At 38.8% G+C, this 17434-nt stretch overlaps 2 protein-coding genes across 2 annotated transcripts; both read left to right on the top strand.

Moving 5' to 3' along the window:
- The first annotated feature begins 2015 nt into the window (after window positions 1-2015).
- LOC117908756 lies at window positions 2016-11032 on the top strand. The gene is made up of 9 exons (XM_034822463.1): window positions 2016-2489; window positions 2964-3009; window positions 3108-3186; window positions 3282-3327; window positions 3414-3512; window positions 6190-6258; window positions 6358-6829; window positions 8761-8906; window positions 8984-11032. The coding sequence occupies exons 1-9, from the start codon at window positions 2085-2087 to the stop codon at window positions 10385-10387; spliced, it is 2766 nt and encodes a 921-aa protein (XP_034678354.1). The 5' UTR covers window positions 2016-2084; the 3' UTR covers window positions 10388-11032.
- Window positions 11033-12688: 1656 nt separating this feature from the next.
- On the top strand, window positions 12689-17161 carry LOC117908540 (transcription factor MYB97-like). The gene is made up of 3 exons (XM_034822177.1): window positions 12689-13991; window positions 14540-15341; window positions 16668-17161. The coding sequence occupies exons 1-3, from the start codon at window positions 13665-13667 to the stop codon at window positions 16931-16933; spliced, it is 1395 nt and encodes a 464-aa protein (XP_034678068.1). The 5' UTR covers window positions 12689-13664; the 3' UTR covers window positions 16934-17161.
- Window positions 17162-17434: the final 273 nt, after the last annotated feature.

Raw genomic sequence — 17434 nt, 5'->3', positions numbered from 1 at the left:
ATTATATATTATTTATTAAAATATATATATAAAAAAGAATAAGAAATAAGTTTAACCTTTCCAAGTTATAATCCTCAGTAATTAAATTTCTCATCCTTATTCTTGAATCGGATCCTCAAATTGGAGAAATCAAATTTTATGAATGGATTACCTAATTTGTTAATTTGTCATTTTCTAATAATTTTGCAAACAGTTCAAAATTTTCTAATTTGATTTTGATTCCTTTTATTTTGATTTTAAGTACGTTTAACAATGATTTTATGAAGTATTTTTAACATTTCTAATACATGTAAAAATTTCTAAGACTAAAAAACACCTTTTAAAAAATACTTCTTAAAAGCACCGTCAAATGTACTCTTCATTTCCTAAAAAAATTTAGGAAACTTGGCATTCACACTTGTATTTTCTTCCATCTTCCTTCATTTTCCATTTTTTTTCCTATTATTTAATCAAACTCACATAAAATCCAAAAGCCAAACAGAACCTATCACAAAAATTTCCTTCAAACTATAATAATAAACCATCCATGTGAACATAGGGGCCCGCCAAATAATGGGCCTATAGGTGCATACAAAAGAAGACACATTGAATGGTAGGCCCAGCCCAGTTTGGCGCATTGCTTACTCAACAAATTAACTTGTCGTTTTCCATGCTTTTTCGTGTCACTGCCGGGTGGGCTGCCAATTCATATTGGCGGGCCCCACTTGCTTTTAAAGTCCAGCGCACTCATATTCAACATCAACGATATCTGATTGGTTCATTTTTCGGCCGCACTCAATCGAACGGTTGTTACCCAAAAGAGACACTTTCTGAGGCCACCAAAATAGGCATCATTATTAAATTCTGGGCCCAACTCCTATTGGCCCAGACCCACCACTAGTGGGGCCCAACCTGAAACCCACTTTCTCACAAATCCCTAGGCATGGGAATCAAAATTGCCACGTGTACTCCACTGTGGCCCACCTAATGCATTCTCGGCCGTCGGATCACTGCATCGGAACCTGCTGGCGCCATCTTGGAGTCCATAGGTGGGATCCTGCCGTCCGAATTTTTCCGTGCAACCCTGTGGTTTTTTTTGGAGATTAAACGTGAGTGGAAAGGACAAAATGAAATGACCAGGAAGTCCTTGACTGGAGAGGTGGGAAAGGCAATTTTTTGGGGCCAGTTTGGTCAAACTAGTGGGGAAAATAAGTTCACGGCGGTCGACTTCGAGTGTCAAACTTTTTGAAAATGAGAGCATTTTTGTCCCACTCGCGGAAGCTGAGCGGGGAGCGTCTCTTCAGCAGTGTCGACAAGTTACTGATTGAGCTCTTTGTCCGAACGGCGGACATATTCATTTCATTAAATATTGGACAATTTTCCACTCATTTACTCCCACGTTTGCAAAATATAGAGAAATTTAAAAAATCTATTATTGAATATAAATAAATGAGCATATTTTGTTTCAAAAATTAAATTGATTAAATAATGGAATTAAAGTCTGACGTGGAAAGAAAACAAAAATTTTCTCCCATAGTCGAATTCACTTCAATTTATATATTTTTAGGTACAAATAACTTCACGTGGAATTAATAAAATATGGTTCAAAATTTTCACCAAAACAACCTTTTAAGGCGCTTAAATTGCTTTCAATATTTCTGAAATGAAATAATTTCATTACACTGAGAACCATCAAATCTTTGCCTGAACTTCCCTACAATTTCCAATTTTTGGCAATTTAAATCATCCGAATCAACCCATAACTGTTGAAGGGTGGTCCAAAATCACCTGATTTTCGGGCTGCAGCGGGGCGTGTCACACACGCGCACATTATCCTGTTATATCTATATTACTAGAAAAAGCGGGGATGACGTCAGCGCGGGCAGCACGCAACCGGACACGCAAAGCCAATACGGGCAGCGGGCAGCACAAACGCCGTCTTTGGCCGTCACGGAAAACACCCCCCTTGCCTCAGCCTCGTAGGACGAGCCACAGGCTCGGACCACAGATGCTAACTCGAAAAGGGCCAAACCAAGCCTCAAGGGAAGCTATGGAGTAAAAGAAGAGAGAGAAGGGATTTTAGAGAGAGAAAGTAGAGAGAGAAAATGGTTCAGATCGTGAAGAGGAAGAAGAAGGGCCGGCCATCGAAGTCAGATCTCGCTGGCCGGAGCACCGCCGAGGGGGCGCAGCCCGAGCGTGACCTCCGCCGGAGCCACCGGCGCAGAAGTGTCAGATACAATATTGACTACGACGATTACGTCGACGACGATGACGAGGACGAGGAGGATGAACGGCGGAGAGAGAAGAAGCTGAAGCTGGTGCTGAAGCTTCCACACAGTGAGAGCGCTGGCGAGTCGGCGCCGAGTGGAACCCGGAGGGACGGGAACGAGTCGGGCGTGTCCGCGTCGTCATCGGAGTACGGGAATAAGCCGCTGAAAAAGCGCAGAATCGACGGCGAAGACGATGATGACGACGGCGACGGCGATAACGATGATGATGATGATGATGAGGTAAATGATTGTACGGATCTGGAAGCGGGAAAATGCGAAGTGAGCTGAGAGAGAACTGAGCAATAGAGGGTTTGGATTCTGAGTATTGGCTTTGCCAGAGAGAGAGGGGGAAGTGTCCAGCTCAGCTGAAATCACTGAGATTTTTGTAATTGGTCCGGACTTGTATAATGCTCTCTCTTTCTCTCTCTAAATCTCACTGTCGGGAGAGAGGTGGGCGTGGTTTTAACGGTCGGGTCAACTGTCAAAACGACCCCCACAGAATCTGATCACGCCACCACCTTTCTCTCTCTACCCTCTCTCTAACTATATATATATTTCTCTTTGTTTGTCTGCTTATCTGTCTCTCTCTGTCTCTGTCTCTGTCTCTCTCTGTCTGTGTCTACTTTTTTTCTCAGACCTTCTTCCTGCTTCAGACATAAGTGTATTTGTTTGCGTTGGTTGGGTTTAAGTTTGGGGTTCTGTGGATTTTGACAGGAAAGAGGACGGAAGGCGGATTCAAAAGGGATGGACTCTGTTCTAGGTTTGTTATTATTATTGTATTTTGGTTTTGATTTATGGGTTTTGCTTGGTTTTCTCCGATGATATTGGAATTTGATCATGGGTGGTTGATTTGTTTAGGTACGCCAGCAGAGGTTTCATCTGGGATTCCATTGCCTGATAAGAAGTCACTGGAGTTGATTCTTGACAAACTTCAGAAGTAGGCGATGCACTCCTTTATTTATATGAATGTTATCTTTTGTCAGATAATGTGTTGCTTATTATACAATTTGTTTTGGTTTGGAATTGTGGCAGGAAAGATATATATGGTGTTTATGCAGAACCAGTGGATCCTGAAGAGGTGTTTGAAATACTCTCTTAATTTGCTTTATGTAATTTGAAGACATTATTTGCATTGGAGTCTATAACTTGTGTTGGTTCTTATAGCTGCCTGATTATCATGAGGTGATTGAGAATCCAATGGACTTCGCCACAGTGAGGAAGAAACTTGGGAATGGGTCATATCGGACCTTTGAGGAATTTGAGGTAACTATAACTAGCATTTGCTTCATTTAATGCACCTGTTTTGGTCTAAGAGATATGTGATTTCTTCTTTATGTTGGAGATGAGTTGGATTGTGATGTTCCATATTTAGCAGATTTTATGGGTCTTAGTTGTTAAATGCATGCATTTGATGCTGTCTAAAATAAATCGTTTTTCCTCAATCAATCAAGCATGTCATTTGTAATCAATAACTGTGGTGGTTAATCCTCCCTTTGTTGCTTCACTTTCTTAATTAATATTGCATCTGTGGTATTTAGGTGGGAAAGTGTATTTGATGTGATTAATTGGCTCATGGATGCCATTTGTTACCATGAAAAGTGGGTTTTTCTTATAACCCCAGTTTACATGTATTTTCTCTCTGTGTTCATTTTTCTTTCTTCCAAATGTTTGTTCTGAAAGGAGTTATTTTGCTGTTCCATATGCAGAAATACATTTATGATTATCAATAGAATATCTGGTAAATTATTTATGGGGATCTCCGTCGAAACTGGTTTTTTCATTTGGCCTGCAGTTTAGGACAGGATCATATTATTAATCAACTTTAACATAGAGAGGTTCCTTTCAAACTGGTTTTGATGTACAAGTGGGACAAGGTGTCTTCTGGTTACCTTTCAATTCACCGTACCGTAGCTGGAGACCTTTCCTGTGATTTTTTCCCCTCATTCTAGGATTATTTGGATTTTATCAAAGTCACCGAAGCAGCTTTGTTGTGTTGGCATGGGAAAATTTCCATAAATGAGAAGGTAGGCATGGAGAATACTCCTAATCCATGTGGCCCAGTGAATTTTGGAAGGAACCTAATTGAAGGTTAGAATTTTCAGCTCCAAAACTAAAGATATTGTCTTAAGTTGGCCATGTTTGTGGCTAGAGGCTCTTCTGGGTATGAGAGTTTCTTTCCTTGATTTTGTGGATGGCTTGGGGTGTTGTGGGGGCTAATATGCCTGTCAAGCTGCCAGTCATCTTTGTTTATGCTTCTCTTATCTTTCTTTTTGTTTCTTTTTTTTGACCATTTGAGTGAGGCTTCTATACCTCCATAACTTGGTTTTGCTGCTTTTTGGTGTTTTTGTATATAAGTATTCCTGTTGCTTAATTTAAAAGTGAGAAACAACAAAAAGACATTGATTTACTCCACATGTACCTGCATGTGGAAACCTTAGGATGGACAGTGTGCCTGTATGTGGAAACCTTCACACAGACAATGCATCTGACATACTAATTGCTCATGGAAGCCTGCTATTTTGAATCTGACACTGATAAGCTTAGGCAACTACATCGATAATATCAATGTAACTCCTCTATAGGAGTGTTTGTACACATGGTCAAAGAAAGATATAACCTGTTTGGTTGACTTGTGAATAACCAGTTTAGAAGGTGGCCAGCTCTTAGTTTTGAATTTTCGTTTACCGTGTTTTCCCTCTTCGTGGGGTGCTGCATGTAGGGATTCATATTTTTATTTTATTTTTCTATTTTACTGGTTCAAATATTAAATTTCTGTGTCATGAGAGGATGGCAAATGCAAACTTGTGGCTTTGCACTTAAGTTGAGACCTTCACAGGCACAATGTGTCTGGCATACTAATTTTGCTAGTGCAAGTATCCACATATCATAGATTATACTCCTTCCTAATGTAATTCTCAAATTTGGTCTTTCAATCCCATCACTTACTTCCAAACCAAGCACTTTTTCTTAGTGTTTGTCAATAGTAGGTTTTGCTTTGTCATCTACTGATGCTTGCTCCTGTGCCAAAAGTTTAATCTGATGATCCTAACATATGATCTGGCACCTTATTTTGTTGGATTACTAGAATGAAACTTGTCTTCTCTGTTGGTTTTGATTTGATGGTTTAACAGCCTAGGGTTGCTCTCAGCTTAATAACTGGCACAGAATAATTGGATGTTAACTTTGCTAAATTAGCAAATTTCTCTGCTAAACATTTGCAAAATGATTTTTTCATTTTCTGATATCACCTTTCCCATATTTCTACATATCCTTCTCCACATTTGTGGTTACCATTCTGTTTCTTGGTTGGACAAATTTTCTTAAAAGAAATCATTTCTGAAGTAATGCATCTCAGCTCCCTAGCTCTTGTTATTTGGATAATATCCACGTAGACCATATCAATGTATTGTCCAACTACATTGATGAGGGTGTGATCCTATGTTATATGGACAATAGCATTGAAATGGTGGAACCCGTATTATACATAAAACGAAGCAAGTCCAAACTCCAATGGAACTGAGGCAAAATCTTTTTCAAATGTTAAAGGAACTGCAGTATTTCATTTTCTAAAGTTCCTTCTGAAGGATATGCTACAGGATGCACTTTTTCTAGGTATAGAAGAAGGTTCCTTAAAGGTCCTTATACATTTTTATTAAAAGAATGTGGATATAAGCATATATTTTTGCGGTGTTTTGGTAATTAAGAAGTCTTTTGTGTGTGCATGAGCTTGTTTGCATGCATGCCTGCATTTGTGTGTGGTGTGTGTGTGCATGCCTGCATCTGTGTGTGCTGCATGTGTGTATGCGTGTTTTCCATTTTCTTTCTTGAGTAACCTGCTTGATTTGAATTTGAATTCCTTCTCCCAAGAAAACCATGTTCTGATAGAAAAGAGTGCCTCTTTATATGTATTGGCTTGTAAAATTGGTTTTCTTGAATGTAGAGTGACGTTTTTCTGATTTGCACCAACGCAATGCAATACAATGCCCCAGATACCATATACCATAAACAGGTACAAGGGTTTTGGCCTTTTTATTTTTATCATCTTCAATTGCTTTTGTTTTGCGGGCTTAGTTGGTATATAATGTTATTACTAAACTACAATGGAAAGGCACGCGCCATTCAAGAGCTGGCAAGAAAGAAATTCCAGAAGTTAAGAATTGACATTGGACGCTCTGAGAAAGAGCTCAAGTCAGAACGCTCCGAGAAAGAGCTCAAGTCAGAACGCTCTGAGAAAGAGCTCAAGCCGGAGCGCTTTGAGAAAGAGCTCAAGTCCGAACGCTCTGAGAAAGAGCTCAAGCCAGAACGATCTGAGAAAGATCTCAAATCAGAACAGAAAATGAGATCCAACCCCTTGGTTAAGAAGCAAATAAAGAAGCCGATTTTCCGGACTGCACAGGAACCTGTTGGCTCCGATTTCTCGTCAGGTGCCACTCTTGCCACAATGGGAGATGTCCAGAATGGTTTTAATGCAACCCAAGCTGGTGGTTGTGAAAGACCAAGCAATGTTGATGGCCTTATAATTGAGAGTAATCCTTCCCAGATTGATAATAATCTAGAGAAGGCAGAAGAACTATTCTCAGGTATGTACAAAGTGGTTATTTTCTACAATTATATATAATTTCAAAGCTATTTAGAAGAGCGCTAGTGGGTTTCATGACTTGTTCTTAGTTGTGATTATTACATCCATAGAGTTAGGGCTAGTTTGGTATTGCCACAAATTTTAGGAAAATCACTTTTAGTCGTGTATAAAGAAAAAAATCAGTTAAAAGTGCTGTATATTTTAAAAATAAGATTTAAGTATTTGGTTAATTAGAATACCACATTGCTGCAAACATGTATAGTGATCAAAATAAGAATGTTAAAAATTTGAAATTTAATTATTACTATTCTTTTTATTTTAAGTGTATTCAGGTAATTATTTAAAATTCAATTATTACTATTCCTATTTTCAATTTTAATTTTGAAAGACTTATTTTTTATTTCAAGTGAATTCAAGTAAATTTATTTGTAAATAGATTTGTTTTCTTTTATAATGACTAGCTTAAAATATAAATCCCATGAGACAAGGTTTTGGATTAGAAGATCACAAGAGAGAAAAATATGTAAAAAAGAAAAAAAAATCATAAAATGAAATTTTTTGAAGACACAATAGGCAATTTAAGGTAAAAAGTCTTATTCTTTGAAAATTATTTTTGGAAAGCTATCTTTTACCTGCATTTTCAAACTGTTGCCAAAGTGGGTTAGATTCTTTAGCAATCACTTGTTAGTTTACCAATTACAATATATGTAAAAAAAAATTGTTGCAAAAGTGATTTTGAGGCCTTTAAATCAATCCTAACAAGGCTTTAGATTCTCAAAGTTTTGTCCAATTCCATGGACTATCTGATAATAACTCAATTATTTCAAGATGGAATGAACCCAAAGGAACTTGCTGGATATAATGCTGTTCAACATTGTAAGGTTGCTAATCAAAAACATTATAATACCTGATTAAGATTTTATGCATGGTTGTTAGAAACTTGGAGTCCACAATATGACAAATATGATTTGGTGAGTGAGTGTGTAATGCAAAACAGTGTGTCTACAGCTACTTGTTGCATCTTAAGTGTAGGTGCTTTTTGATATAATTCTATTTCATTTCCCTATAAAATAAAATGTTTAAAAGATGGTTTAAGATTAAAAATAGATGACAAAAAAATGGAAGGAAGAGCGAGAATGATTATATGCACATTATAAATGTGTTCTTGAAAGCGCGCATGGAAGATTGAAGTTTAAATATAGTTCCAGTGTAAGGGTTGACCTCGAGAATGATGAAAGAAGAGGGATGACCTTTACTTACTATATCAGTTTTATTTTTCTAGAGTTTGTTTTCTCCTTTTAAGAGGATACAGAAATGCATTTTGGATGTTGAATCTGAATATGACACGTGAACATGTGTATATCATCAGTCTATACAAGTACATGGTTATACAGTTATTGTAAGTGATCATTCTTCCTTCTCTAGCATATTGGTTGGAGACTTATAGAACTTTAATTTTTTAGCATAGCGATATTTGTTAACTGTTTAATTGGAATTTGGAACTCAAAGTTATACCTAAAGCTTAATTTATTGGGTGGTTTAACAATGAACTTATGCATTAAAATGTTACATCTTTTTAAGTTGGTTTCATCAAAACCATATTTGTATGATATTCATAAATGCCTAAATTTGCCTCTTTTGGCCCTATTGTTTGTTGTGAAATTAGTTATATATTGCTTTATGCTTCAGTCTTATAATATGCATGTGCACTACTCACCATTTTGTTTTCATTTTCCAATTTGTAAAAGAACTTATGATACATGATACGATATAGTGCTTGATACTGAGAAATAGGAAAATCTTACCTGATACCATTTACAAGTTGACAACTATTGTTTTTTGTTTTATTATCTCTAGATATTCCATTTAGTAGTTTATGTTATCATGATCATGTTGTTGCCTTCTAATTGTTGGATTGCCTTATTGTTTTAGGAAAGGGTCTCCTTTCTAAATTCGGGAGGAAGCCATTTGTGCTTGATGAGAACCGTCGTGCAACATATAGCATATCCAATCAACCAATTGTTGGATCTGAGACAATATTTAATACCTTTGAGGCTGAAGCCAAACAACTGGTTGCTGTATGTAGCCATTAAATTTACATCTCTCCCCTTGAATGCTCTGCATTTGTACTCATCAGTTTCTTTTTCTGAATCAGGTTGGGCTTCATGCAGATCATTCTTACGCTAGGAGCCTAGCTCGTTTTGCTGCTACTCTTGGACCTGTTGCTTGGAAAGTTGCCTCCCAGAGGATTGAGCAGGCACTTCCTGTGGGGTCCAAATTTGGTCGTGGGTGGGTTGGAGAATTTGAGCCACTTCCGACCCCAGTTTTAATGCTTGAAACTCGCATACAAAAGGAACCTTTTTTGGTTCCAAAGTTGCAGCATAATGCTGTTTTGCGGAAGGATGACAAAATTTCTAGATCCCCAGTTCCTGCCAAGGAGCATTTTGTTAGTGGGCCTACTTTAGAAGGGAAGCAATCTTTGTTTTGTCCTGCTAGTGCACCTACTACAGAAAGGAAACAATCTTTGTTTGGTTCTGCTGGAACAAAATCCACTCCCCCTGTCAATACTGGTAATCAGCAGCAAAACCCACTATCCAGGAATTTTACCCAGCCTGAGAATAAGGTTTTAAAGCAAGTTGAATTGAATTGCCCACCCTCAGCCAGTCAAAACCATGCAGATCTTGTTTCAGAAAAGCAGCTCCTGAATGGTTCAGAGGCTGCAACTCCCAGATCAATGGAGGCTGTGTCAAGAAACAGGAATATTTTGCAGTCGCTACCCTTTAAGCTGCCAGATACTAATGGAGTTGTTGCAGGAGGATTGACCAATGGAAAACCCTCAAGTAGAATAGATGGTAATAAAATGATTGGTTCTGCCTCTGATACTGTTCCGAGTCAAATGGCTAGAGTGCCTACTTACCTTCCCCATGGAGCAGAGCAGGGTCTCAGTGACCCAGTTCAGTTGATGAGGAAATTAGCTGAAAAGGCTCAAAAGCAGCAGAAATCTTCAAATCATTCCCCAGTTGATAGTCCACCTGCTATGCCATCAATCCCATCCCCAAGAAGTGATTCAAGCAATGCTGCAGCTACTGCAGCACGGGCATGGATGTCCATAGGGGCTGGAGGGTTTAAACCAGTTGCAGAAAATTCAATTACACCCAAAAATCATATTTCTGCAGATTCCCTGTACAATCCAACGAGGGAGCTCCACCCACAAGTTACACGATTTCGAGGTGAATATCCTGTTTCTGGTGGGATGCATTTTCAGTCCGAGAAGAACAGTTTTCCACTTCAGGCCTTTGTTCCACAGCCTGTTCGAATAGGTGAAGCACAGTTCCAAAACAGACCAGTGATTTTCCCTCAATTAGTGACGGCTGACTTGTCTAGATTTCAGATGCAGTCTCCTTGGCAAGGTCTTAATCCAAATACCCAGCCAAGGCATAGACAGGAAACACTTCCTCCAGACTTGAATATTGGTTTCCAACCATCAGGGTCTCCAGTGAGACAGTCTTCAGGCGTTCTGGTTGATTCTCAGCAGCCTGACCTGGCTTTGCAACTCTAAGTGGGCATTTGTTCGAGAAATATGTCAAAAAGGGAAGAGAAAGCAGAGTGGCTCATCACAGGATGTGAAATTTTGTCTCTGCTTAGTTGCATCACAAGTGAAAGAAGCCCCTGCTTGGATACATCATTTTCGGTCCGGGTCAAAAACTTTGAGATGACTTGGTTCAAGTCTTGGACTGTGATTTACTCATGGATAAAATGGAGTTGTACAACTCAGATGAATTCAAAATTTGGTAGCATGCTCCAGATGCGATTCTACGGATCCAAGGAAAGATAATTGCAAGCAGAGCTACTTGTTTTAATCTTCATTTCCAAATGAGGACTACTGACTTTGCAGCGGCCACATTCATGTTTTCTCAGAAAATCTAGAACCTTAGAAGAGAATACAAGGATGATTTGTACTGTGATTTTTATTGGGTATTTACAAGTTTTTAGTCTCCAGATTTACACATAAAACTCTCAGTTGATGCATTGTACATCAATTACAGGCGGATGAGGATCAATTATTTAGATTTCAGGTGTAATATGCATTTTATGTAATTGCTTTGATGGTTCAAAATCTTTTTCTTGCATCTGCTGGCGCCATTATGTACATGTGATAGAATATAATTTCTCAAAATGGGGAAGGAGATCTGCTTTTTATCTATTTTGTGCTTTAATTCTCTTGTTTCCCGCAAATGGGTTGTTCCTGGAATGAGATCATTCTAATGGATAAGCCTCTCTCTCTCTCTCTCTCTCTCTCTCTCTCTCACAATAAATTCTCACTTCTGTGGTTTCCCAATTTTATTGGAATGATGTTTATTGACAGAAATAGTATGAAAATATGCTTTACAAATGGCCTTGTGGGAATTTTGTCTCTTGGATGTAAATGGATTTTGCATTGATGGCTATCATCTGATGGGAAAACGAAAATCCCTAATGGGAAACAGAAAACCAACTCATTTTTTTTAGGAAGAAAATGAATTTGCAATGTTACTGGATTCCTTTTTTGATGTTGTTTTTGTCTGTAAATTGGCATGCCATTTCATTTCTCATAAAGAAGCCCACTACATGAATGATTCATTCCTTGGCCTAATTGGCTGAATGTGATCTACAACATTGGCACCAAGAAATCATGTAGCCAATTCAACAAGAAGGAAAAACAGAGAGAGAGAAAGAGACATATCCTCATAAACACATTCCTGACCCTTTGTGCAACTTCAACTTCAGATCCTCCATGCCCTTCAATCTTCTAGCTAATCGTATATATATGCTACATGATTTTGATACTCCCAGGAAAAAAATGAAAAAAAGAAGAAAGAAAAACCCTTCAACCCTTTTTCATCAAAAAGCCAGGAAATGAATTCCAAACGCATGCCCTGTGTTGCTTCTTCTTCTTGGAGGTTTGTCCATGGATCTTTCTGTCGCTTAATCTACAAACACCACCTTCACATGTGTGAGCTGAGGCTTCTGAAGATTCTGAGAAACAGCTGAAGAAGTTGAAGAACAAAGCCATGGAGATGTTGAAGCTCTAAGGAGAAGTATGTCAGTATGTCTCTCTCCTTTTTCTCTAGAGTTCTTGTTCTGCTTCTTTATGAAAAGGTGTTTATATAAGGATAGATCCCGTTTTGCAACTACCTTGAATCTTCCCAACTCATCATCCCATACAAGTCAAAGCTAGTTGGCTATGACTATTTTTTATTTTGTTTTCTTCATTCCCACAGAGCCACACGTTTTCATGCCTGTTTCTCTCATGTGCTAAACTAATTTTGAAATTTTTTATTATCATGAAATAGATTGAATTAGGTCCAATGTATTATGCCTACTTACCCACGTCTTTCCCATATAAATATCGTCCATTTAGTCCAATGGACTCTGACGGTTTCTAAATACATTTACATACTTAACAGGAGTTTATTATGTAATATCAAAAATTTTATACCTTAAAACGATACGAAATATCATAACACAACATCCTTCTTGCACCCCATGAATTCGAGAACCGGTCAAAGTGATAACTTAAAATTTCATATTGGGATTGGGATTGGGATTGACTCTGTTATATCCATGATATAGGTTGCATAATTTACACCCCTTTTCAAATACCTAAATTTTAATTATCTTTTGAAAGTCTAAAATTATCTTGAGAGTGAAATTTGTATGGAGCATGTTCAAGTGGCTGCAGTGTCAATCCGGATCATTTAGAGGCTGACGAAACTCTGAATTTCATGTAAAACTAAGGCCCTGTGGTTTTGACATAATATCAGATTTGCCCTCGCCATTGCATCATCCAGCGTGTGAAAATCAGTCTGTTTTCCAAGGAAAAATAAGAGGTGGAAAATCAAATTCCAAGGCCCTGGAATTTGAAAGCGCGTTACCCATGTACAGAAAAAAAGAGTGTGACAGCCCAATTGAGGCTCGATTCCTTACCCTCCTCTACGCCTCAACCTTGCTGTCACTCTCAATATCAAAACCCCATTCCTCAAGCCCACCCCACATAAGGTTATAACCCCACCCACATTTCTCTCTCACCCTCCATTTTCCCAGAAAAGGATGAGTCCCATTAGAAACTCACGAGAAAAACTCTGATTCTCTGTTTCTCTCTCCAAACACCTCCAACCCTTGGCTTGATGGAGAAGGGCTGCGACCCCACCTTCTCTATCTTGCCATAGCCCAATTTCCCCGAGAGGACTTCCTCGCTTTATTTTTCCGGAAAAGGATTGTTCTATTACGAACTCCCACTCTTGGAAGAAAACCTCTGCCTCTGTTTCTCTCTCCTTACACCCTCCATGCCTTGATTAGTCTGAGGAAAAAGACTTCCCAACCCCACCATCTTTCTCTTTCTCCCTCTGAGCCGAATTTCCCAGAAAAGGACTATCTCAGAGTTTATTTTTACCCTTCGAACAAAATCTGTGTCTTTTTCTCTGTGTCCAAACACCACCAAATCTGGAGCTGAGAGAATAGACCACCTGACCCCACTATCATTGCCTTTCTCTCACCACAATTTCCCACAGCTCATTTTCCCAGAAAAAGATTTCTCCATGCACAATCTCTGTCCAAACAACACCAAACCTTTCGCAGCCCATTTTCCCAGAACAGTATTATTCTACTACAAACTCACAGTCGCCACCTTATAAAAGAAAATCCCCTGTTTCTCTCTCTCCAAACACTTCTCTCTCGCTGTAAAGTACATAGAAAAAGTACAGAGCTAACCTACATAGATATAGCTTACATAGAGACAAAAAAAAAAAAAAAGAATCGTGTTGAGTTCTGTTGCTGCGTGGTGGTGGTGGTTCCGAATGGTGGCCAACAGCAGCGGTGCCGGAGTTGAAGACCGGCCGGAGAATGGTGGTAGCGACGCCGGCGGTGTGGCGTTGAAGAAGGGGCCATGGACGGCAGCGGAGGACGCCATATTGGTGGAGTACGTGACGAAGCACGGCGAGGGCAACTGGAACGCTGTTCAGAAGAATTCGGGGCTGGCTCGCTGTGGGAAGAGCTGCAGATTAAGGTGGGCGAACCATCTGAGGCCCAATCTGAAGAAGGGTTCCTTCTCTGCTGAGGAGGAGAGGGTGATTCTCGAGCTGCATGCCAAATTGGGCAACAAATGGGCTCGCATGGCCGCTCAGGTACCCTGGTGTCTGTGTCTGTTTCTGCAATTTTTAATTTGTTCTTGTTTTATATTTTTTTGGATTTTATTTTTTGCAGTATTGTTTCGATCCATTCCCTTGATTATCCGAATTTTTCTTGGGTTTGAACCTTTCCTGCAAACTTCTTTTTTCCTCCTTGTTGTGTATTTTTAGCTCTAGTTTGGTTGCTGAGAAAATGAATTCAGGTGTTTGGTTTTTGTTTTTTTTCCCCGTCTTCTAAAATTGTTTGTTTCGTGTGTCTGCAAATCGAGGTTTTCACCTCAATAGAGTGGAATGATGTTATTAGGCTAATTTGAGTTGGAGGTTGAGGTTCATGATTCAAAATTTTGATTCACTTTCTCAGTTACCAAGCGGAGCAGATATTTCTTTTGCTTAGTTTCTTCTTTCTTCTGTCAGCTTGGGTACAGATACCCATTTGCAATTTCTATTCTCTTCCCCGCCATTGCTCAGAAATCAACACAATTACTTCTAGAACTTGCAATTTCCTATTTCTCTGATTCATCTCTGTGATGTTTCTTTCTATGTAGTTGCCCGGGCGAACAGACAACGAGATAAAAAACTACTGGAACACTAGAATTAAGAGGCGCCTTCGCCAAGGCCTGCCTGTCTACCCACAACAAGTTCAAAATCAGAGCAATACCGTCAACCAGCCCAACTTCCAAAACCCCCCATACCCACAATCTCCCTGTCCACCATCTCAAACTCTCTTCTCCTCATCGCCCCAATTCAAACCCGCCTTCAGTTCTTCTCTATCCCTCTTCGACCCAATCACTACTCTTTCAGCCCACCAAACTTCCCCAATTCTCACACCCCCTTATCAACGCTACAAGCGATCGGGTGACACTGGACCTGATTTCCCTCTTCCATTCTCACAGGCATCATTGCCATCTCCTCTTCCGAGTTCATCTCTGCCCAACCAATTCTCTCACATTTCCCCCCTCCAATTGAATCCAGTGACTTTCTGTCAGAATTCACTGCCAATTCTGCAAACCCAATTCAAATTTGACCAAATGGTCCCACCTGTCTTGGATTTTTCAATAAATCCAGAGCTCCCTTCAAGCCAATTTTCCAAAAAAACACACCCGTATACTGCCGACAATATGAAGATCAGCTCAAGTAGCAGCAATTGTGGGTTATTGGATGAACTGATAGGTCAAGCTCAGGCAATGGTGTGCAATGACTCCTCCAGGAGGCAAGCTTCATTCGGTTCACAAGAAGAGAAGCATATGCTCAATGACTTTGAACTGTTTTTTAGTGGAAGCAGTACAAATCCTCCATTTGTATCTGGTCCTCAGTGGGATGATTCAACCTCTCTTCAGCCCTCTACTGGTAAGTTGTTAGTTTGAACACTGAACCCTTCATTTTCATCTGCCTGTTTTCATTTACTTGCTGCCTGTTAGCATGTTGCAGTTTTTTATGCTTAGAGAAAGCAAACTTCTTCCAAAATGGGAATCAAACAGCGCAAATTATTCCGGATCTTAAAATGTTTTTAGTTTCCACGAGTTTGAGATGCATTGCTTTCTGTAATAAATATGCTGGGTGCTTATGTCTGTGTAGTACTTAAACCTATGGACAAACTTGCCTGAGTTTCAGTGGATTGGATACATCAATACTGTGATATATTCCATTTTAATGCTTTGAGCCACTGTCCCATTAATGCTCAGTTCTGATTTAACTTTGATTGAATGCTTAGGAGGTAAACGGACCAAGTCTTTCTCTCTTTCTCTAATGGCCTGATATGATGATGTGTAATAAAAACCTGAAAAAGAAAAGAAAGTTCCTGAAATGGAACAAGATTTATGGAAATAATACTTTTCCTACTCTAATGGTAATTTCATTGCTATTGTGGTATGGAAGTGATGCAGAAAAATCATAGGAGACTAGAGTCAACTCCCCCCTTTTTTTTGTTATTATTTAATATAAAAATGCCAGAAGGTTGCCCTACAGAATTTCTGGGTAAGTGATGCTCTTTGTAGCATTAAGTCAATATTCAAAACACTAAATTTGGTTACTTCATTCAAACTTCTCCAATTTGCCATCTCTTTCATTAGCAGCTCTTCCTAAATGAAACTGGCACTCAAGCATGTATTCTTGGTAAATCCTTTGCTACCCAATGCCGTAGAGCTTCGAGCTTTTTGTATTAAATTCATGTATTGGACCATGCAAGTCATATGGTCAAGAACAATGCAATCTAATTTTCAAATGGACCAAAATTACATAGTTTTAATGGATGAGTTGGACTGTACCCATCAAATTAGGTTATTGTTTGCGAAGAATTTTACTATTAAAAAGCATATTTATTTCTTCAAGCAAAACTTCTTGTAATTTTGTTTAGGTCCACAGTTCTCATGAACTTACAATTCTAGGGCCAGAAAGACACAGGATGATGATATATATATCTTTTGGTTTTTATTCTTCATTTCTTTTTATCCTTTTCATTTTTTATTTTTTGAAGTTGCACCCTAGTTTTGCCTCTATTATCACTGTCACCTTTACCACCACTATCTATGTTTAACATCCTACATGACTTTATTGAGCCATTTTCCATCTTTGAAATTGAAACCCTTCTTCCTTCTAATTTATATTCAGTATTATTATTCTCGTGCTTGGGTCAGATATTAGCAAAGAATTTTTTATTTCCCCCGATTTATGCAGGAGCAAAACCAAAGCAAGAACCAGCAGATGATGTCAATTCCATGAATGAAGACTTATCTGATATGCTCATTTTTCATCCTGCACCAAACATCCCCGAGTGGTACAGCGACAATGGTCTCTCCATCAAGCAGTCTTCTAGCATAACAGAGGATGATATTGGACTTGATATCCCACAACTAACTTCATCCAGTCCGGTTGCCACCATGACAGACCATGGCTGGACCCCTGGCTCCTCCTCTTGGGACAACTTCTCAGGAATTTGCTAATAATGCTGCAGTAGAACATGTATTTGATGTTCAACTCAGACCTTTGAGCTTCTCCTTTATTAGGGATACTATAGTACCTTAATTATCTTCTTTTTAAGCTTCTAACACATTTTCTTTTCATATCCAATCTTAAGCTTCTACCATATACTTCTACATATGATATTATGATCAGCTACCCGAAAATGATCCATTAGAATATTTTTAGTGAAACATTGATTGTTGATTAAATCCTTTGTCTCATGGCTTTAAATGCCAAACTTGGTGGGTTTAGATCCTGAATGAATTAACAGGGATGTTTAGTTACACTTTCAGTGTGATCCATCATCATTAAACACGACAAACCCAAATTTGGGTCGAGCAGTTAGACTTTAAACTTTGCTAAATTTAGTGTTTGGCAGATAAAAACAGGCTTAGCTGTTTAAAATTGGGCTTGCTTCTCTCCCAACTTGGAGTGAATGTGAACTTGATGCTTTTGAAGTAAGTGAAAGGGACAAGGGTGCC

This window comes from Vitis riparia, chromosome 19, assembly GCF_004353265.1.
Source record: "Vitis riparia cultivar Riparia Gloire de Montpellier isolate 1030 chromosome 19, EGFV_Vit.rip_1.0, whole genome shotgun sequence".
Taxonomy (NCBI): domain Eukaryota; kingdom Viridiplantae; phylum Streptophyta; class Magnoliopsida; order Vitales; family Vitaceae; genus Vitis; species Vitis riparia.
The sequence above is the reverse complement of the archived record's forward strand: the minus strand, read 5'-3'. Positions and strand labels throughout refer to the sequence as shown.

Excerpts from the sequence above, each read along its gene's own strand:
- LOC117908756 (XM_034822463.1), top strand. The coding sequence starts at position 2,085 with ATGGTTCAGATCGTGAAGAGGAAGAAGAAGGGCCGGCCATCGAAGTCA. Across the intron at positions 3,328-3,413 it reads AACCAGTGGATCCTGAAGAG|CTGCCTGATTATCATGAGGT; the intron begins GTGTTTGAAATA and ends TGGTTCTTATAG. Across the intron at positions 6,259-6,357 it reads ATACCATATACCATAAACAG|GCACGCGCCATTCAAGAGCT; the intron begins GTACAAGGGTTT and ends TACAATGGAAAG.
- LOC117908540 (XM_034822177.1), top strand. The coding sequence starts at position 13,665 with ATGGTGGCCAACAGCAGCGGTGCCGGAGTTGAAGACCGGCCGGAGAAT. Across the intron at positions 13,992-14,539 it reads GGGCTCGCATGGCCGCTCAG|TTGCCCGGGCGAACAGACAA; the intron begins GTACCCTGGTGT and ends CTTTCTATGTAG. Across the intron at positions 15,342-16,667 it reads CTCTCTTCAGCCCTCTACTG|GAGCAAAACCAAAGCAAGAA; the intron begins GTAAGTTGTTAG and ends CGATTTATGCAG.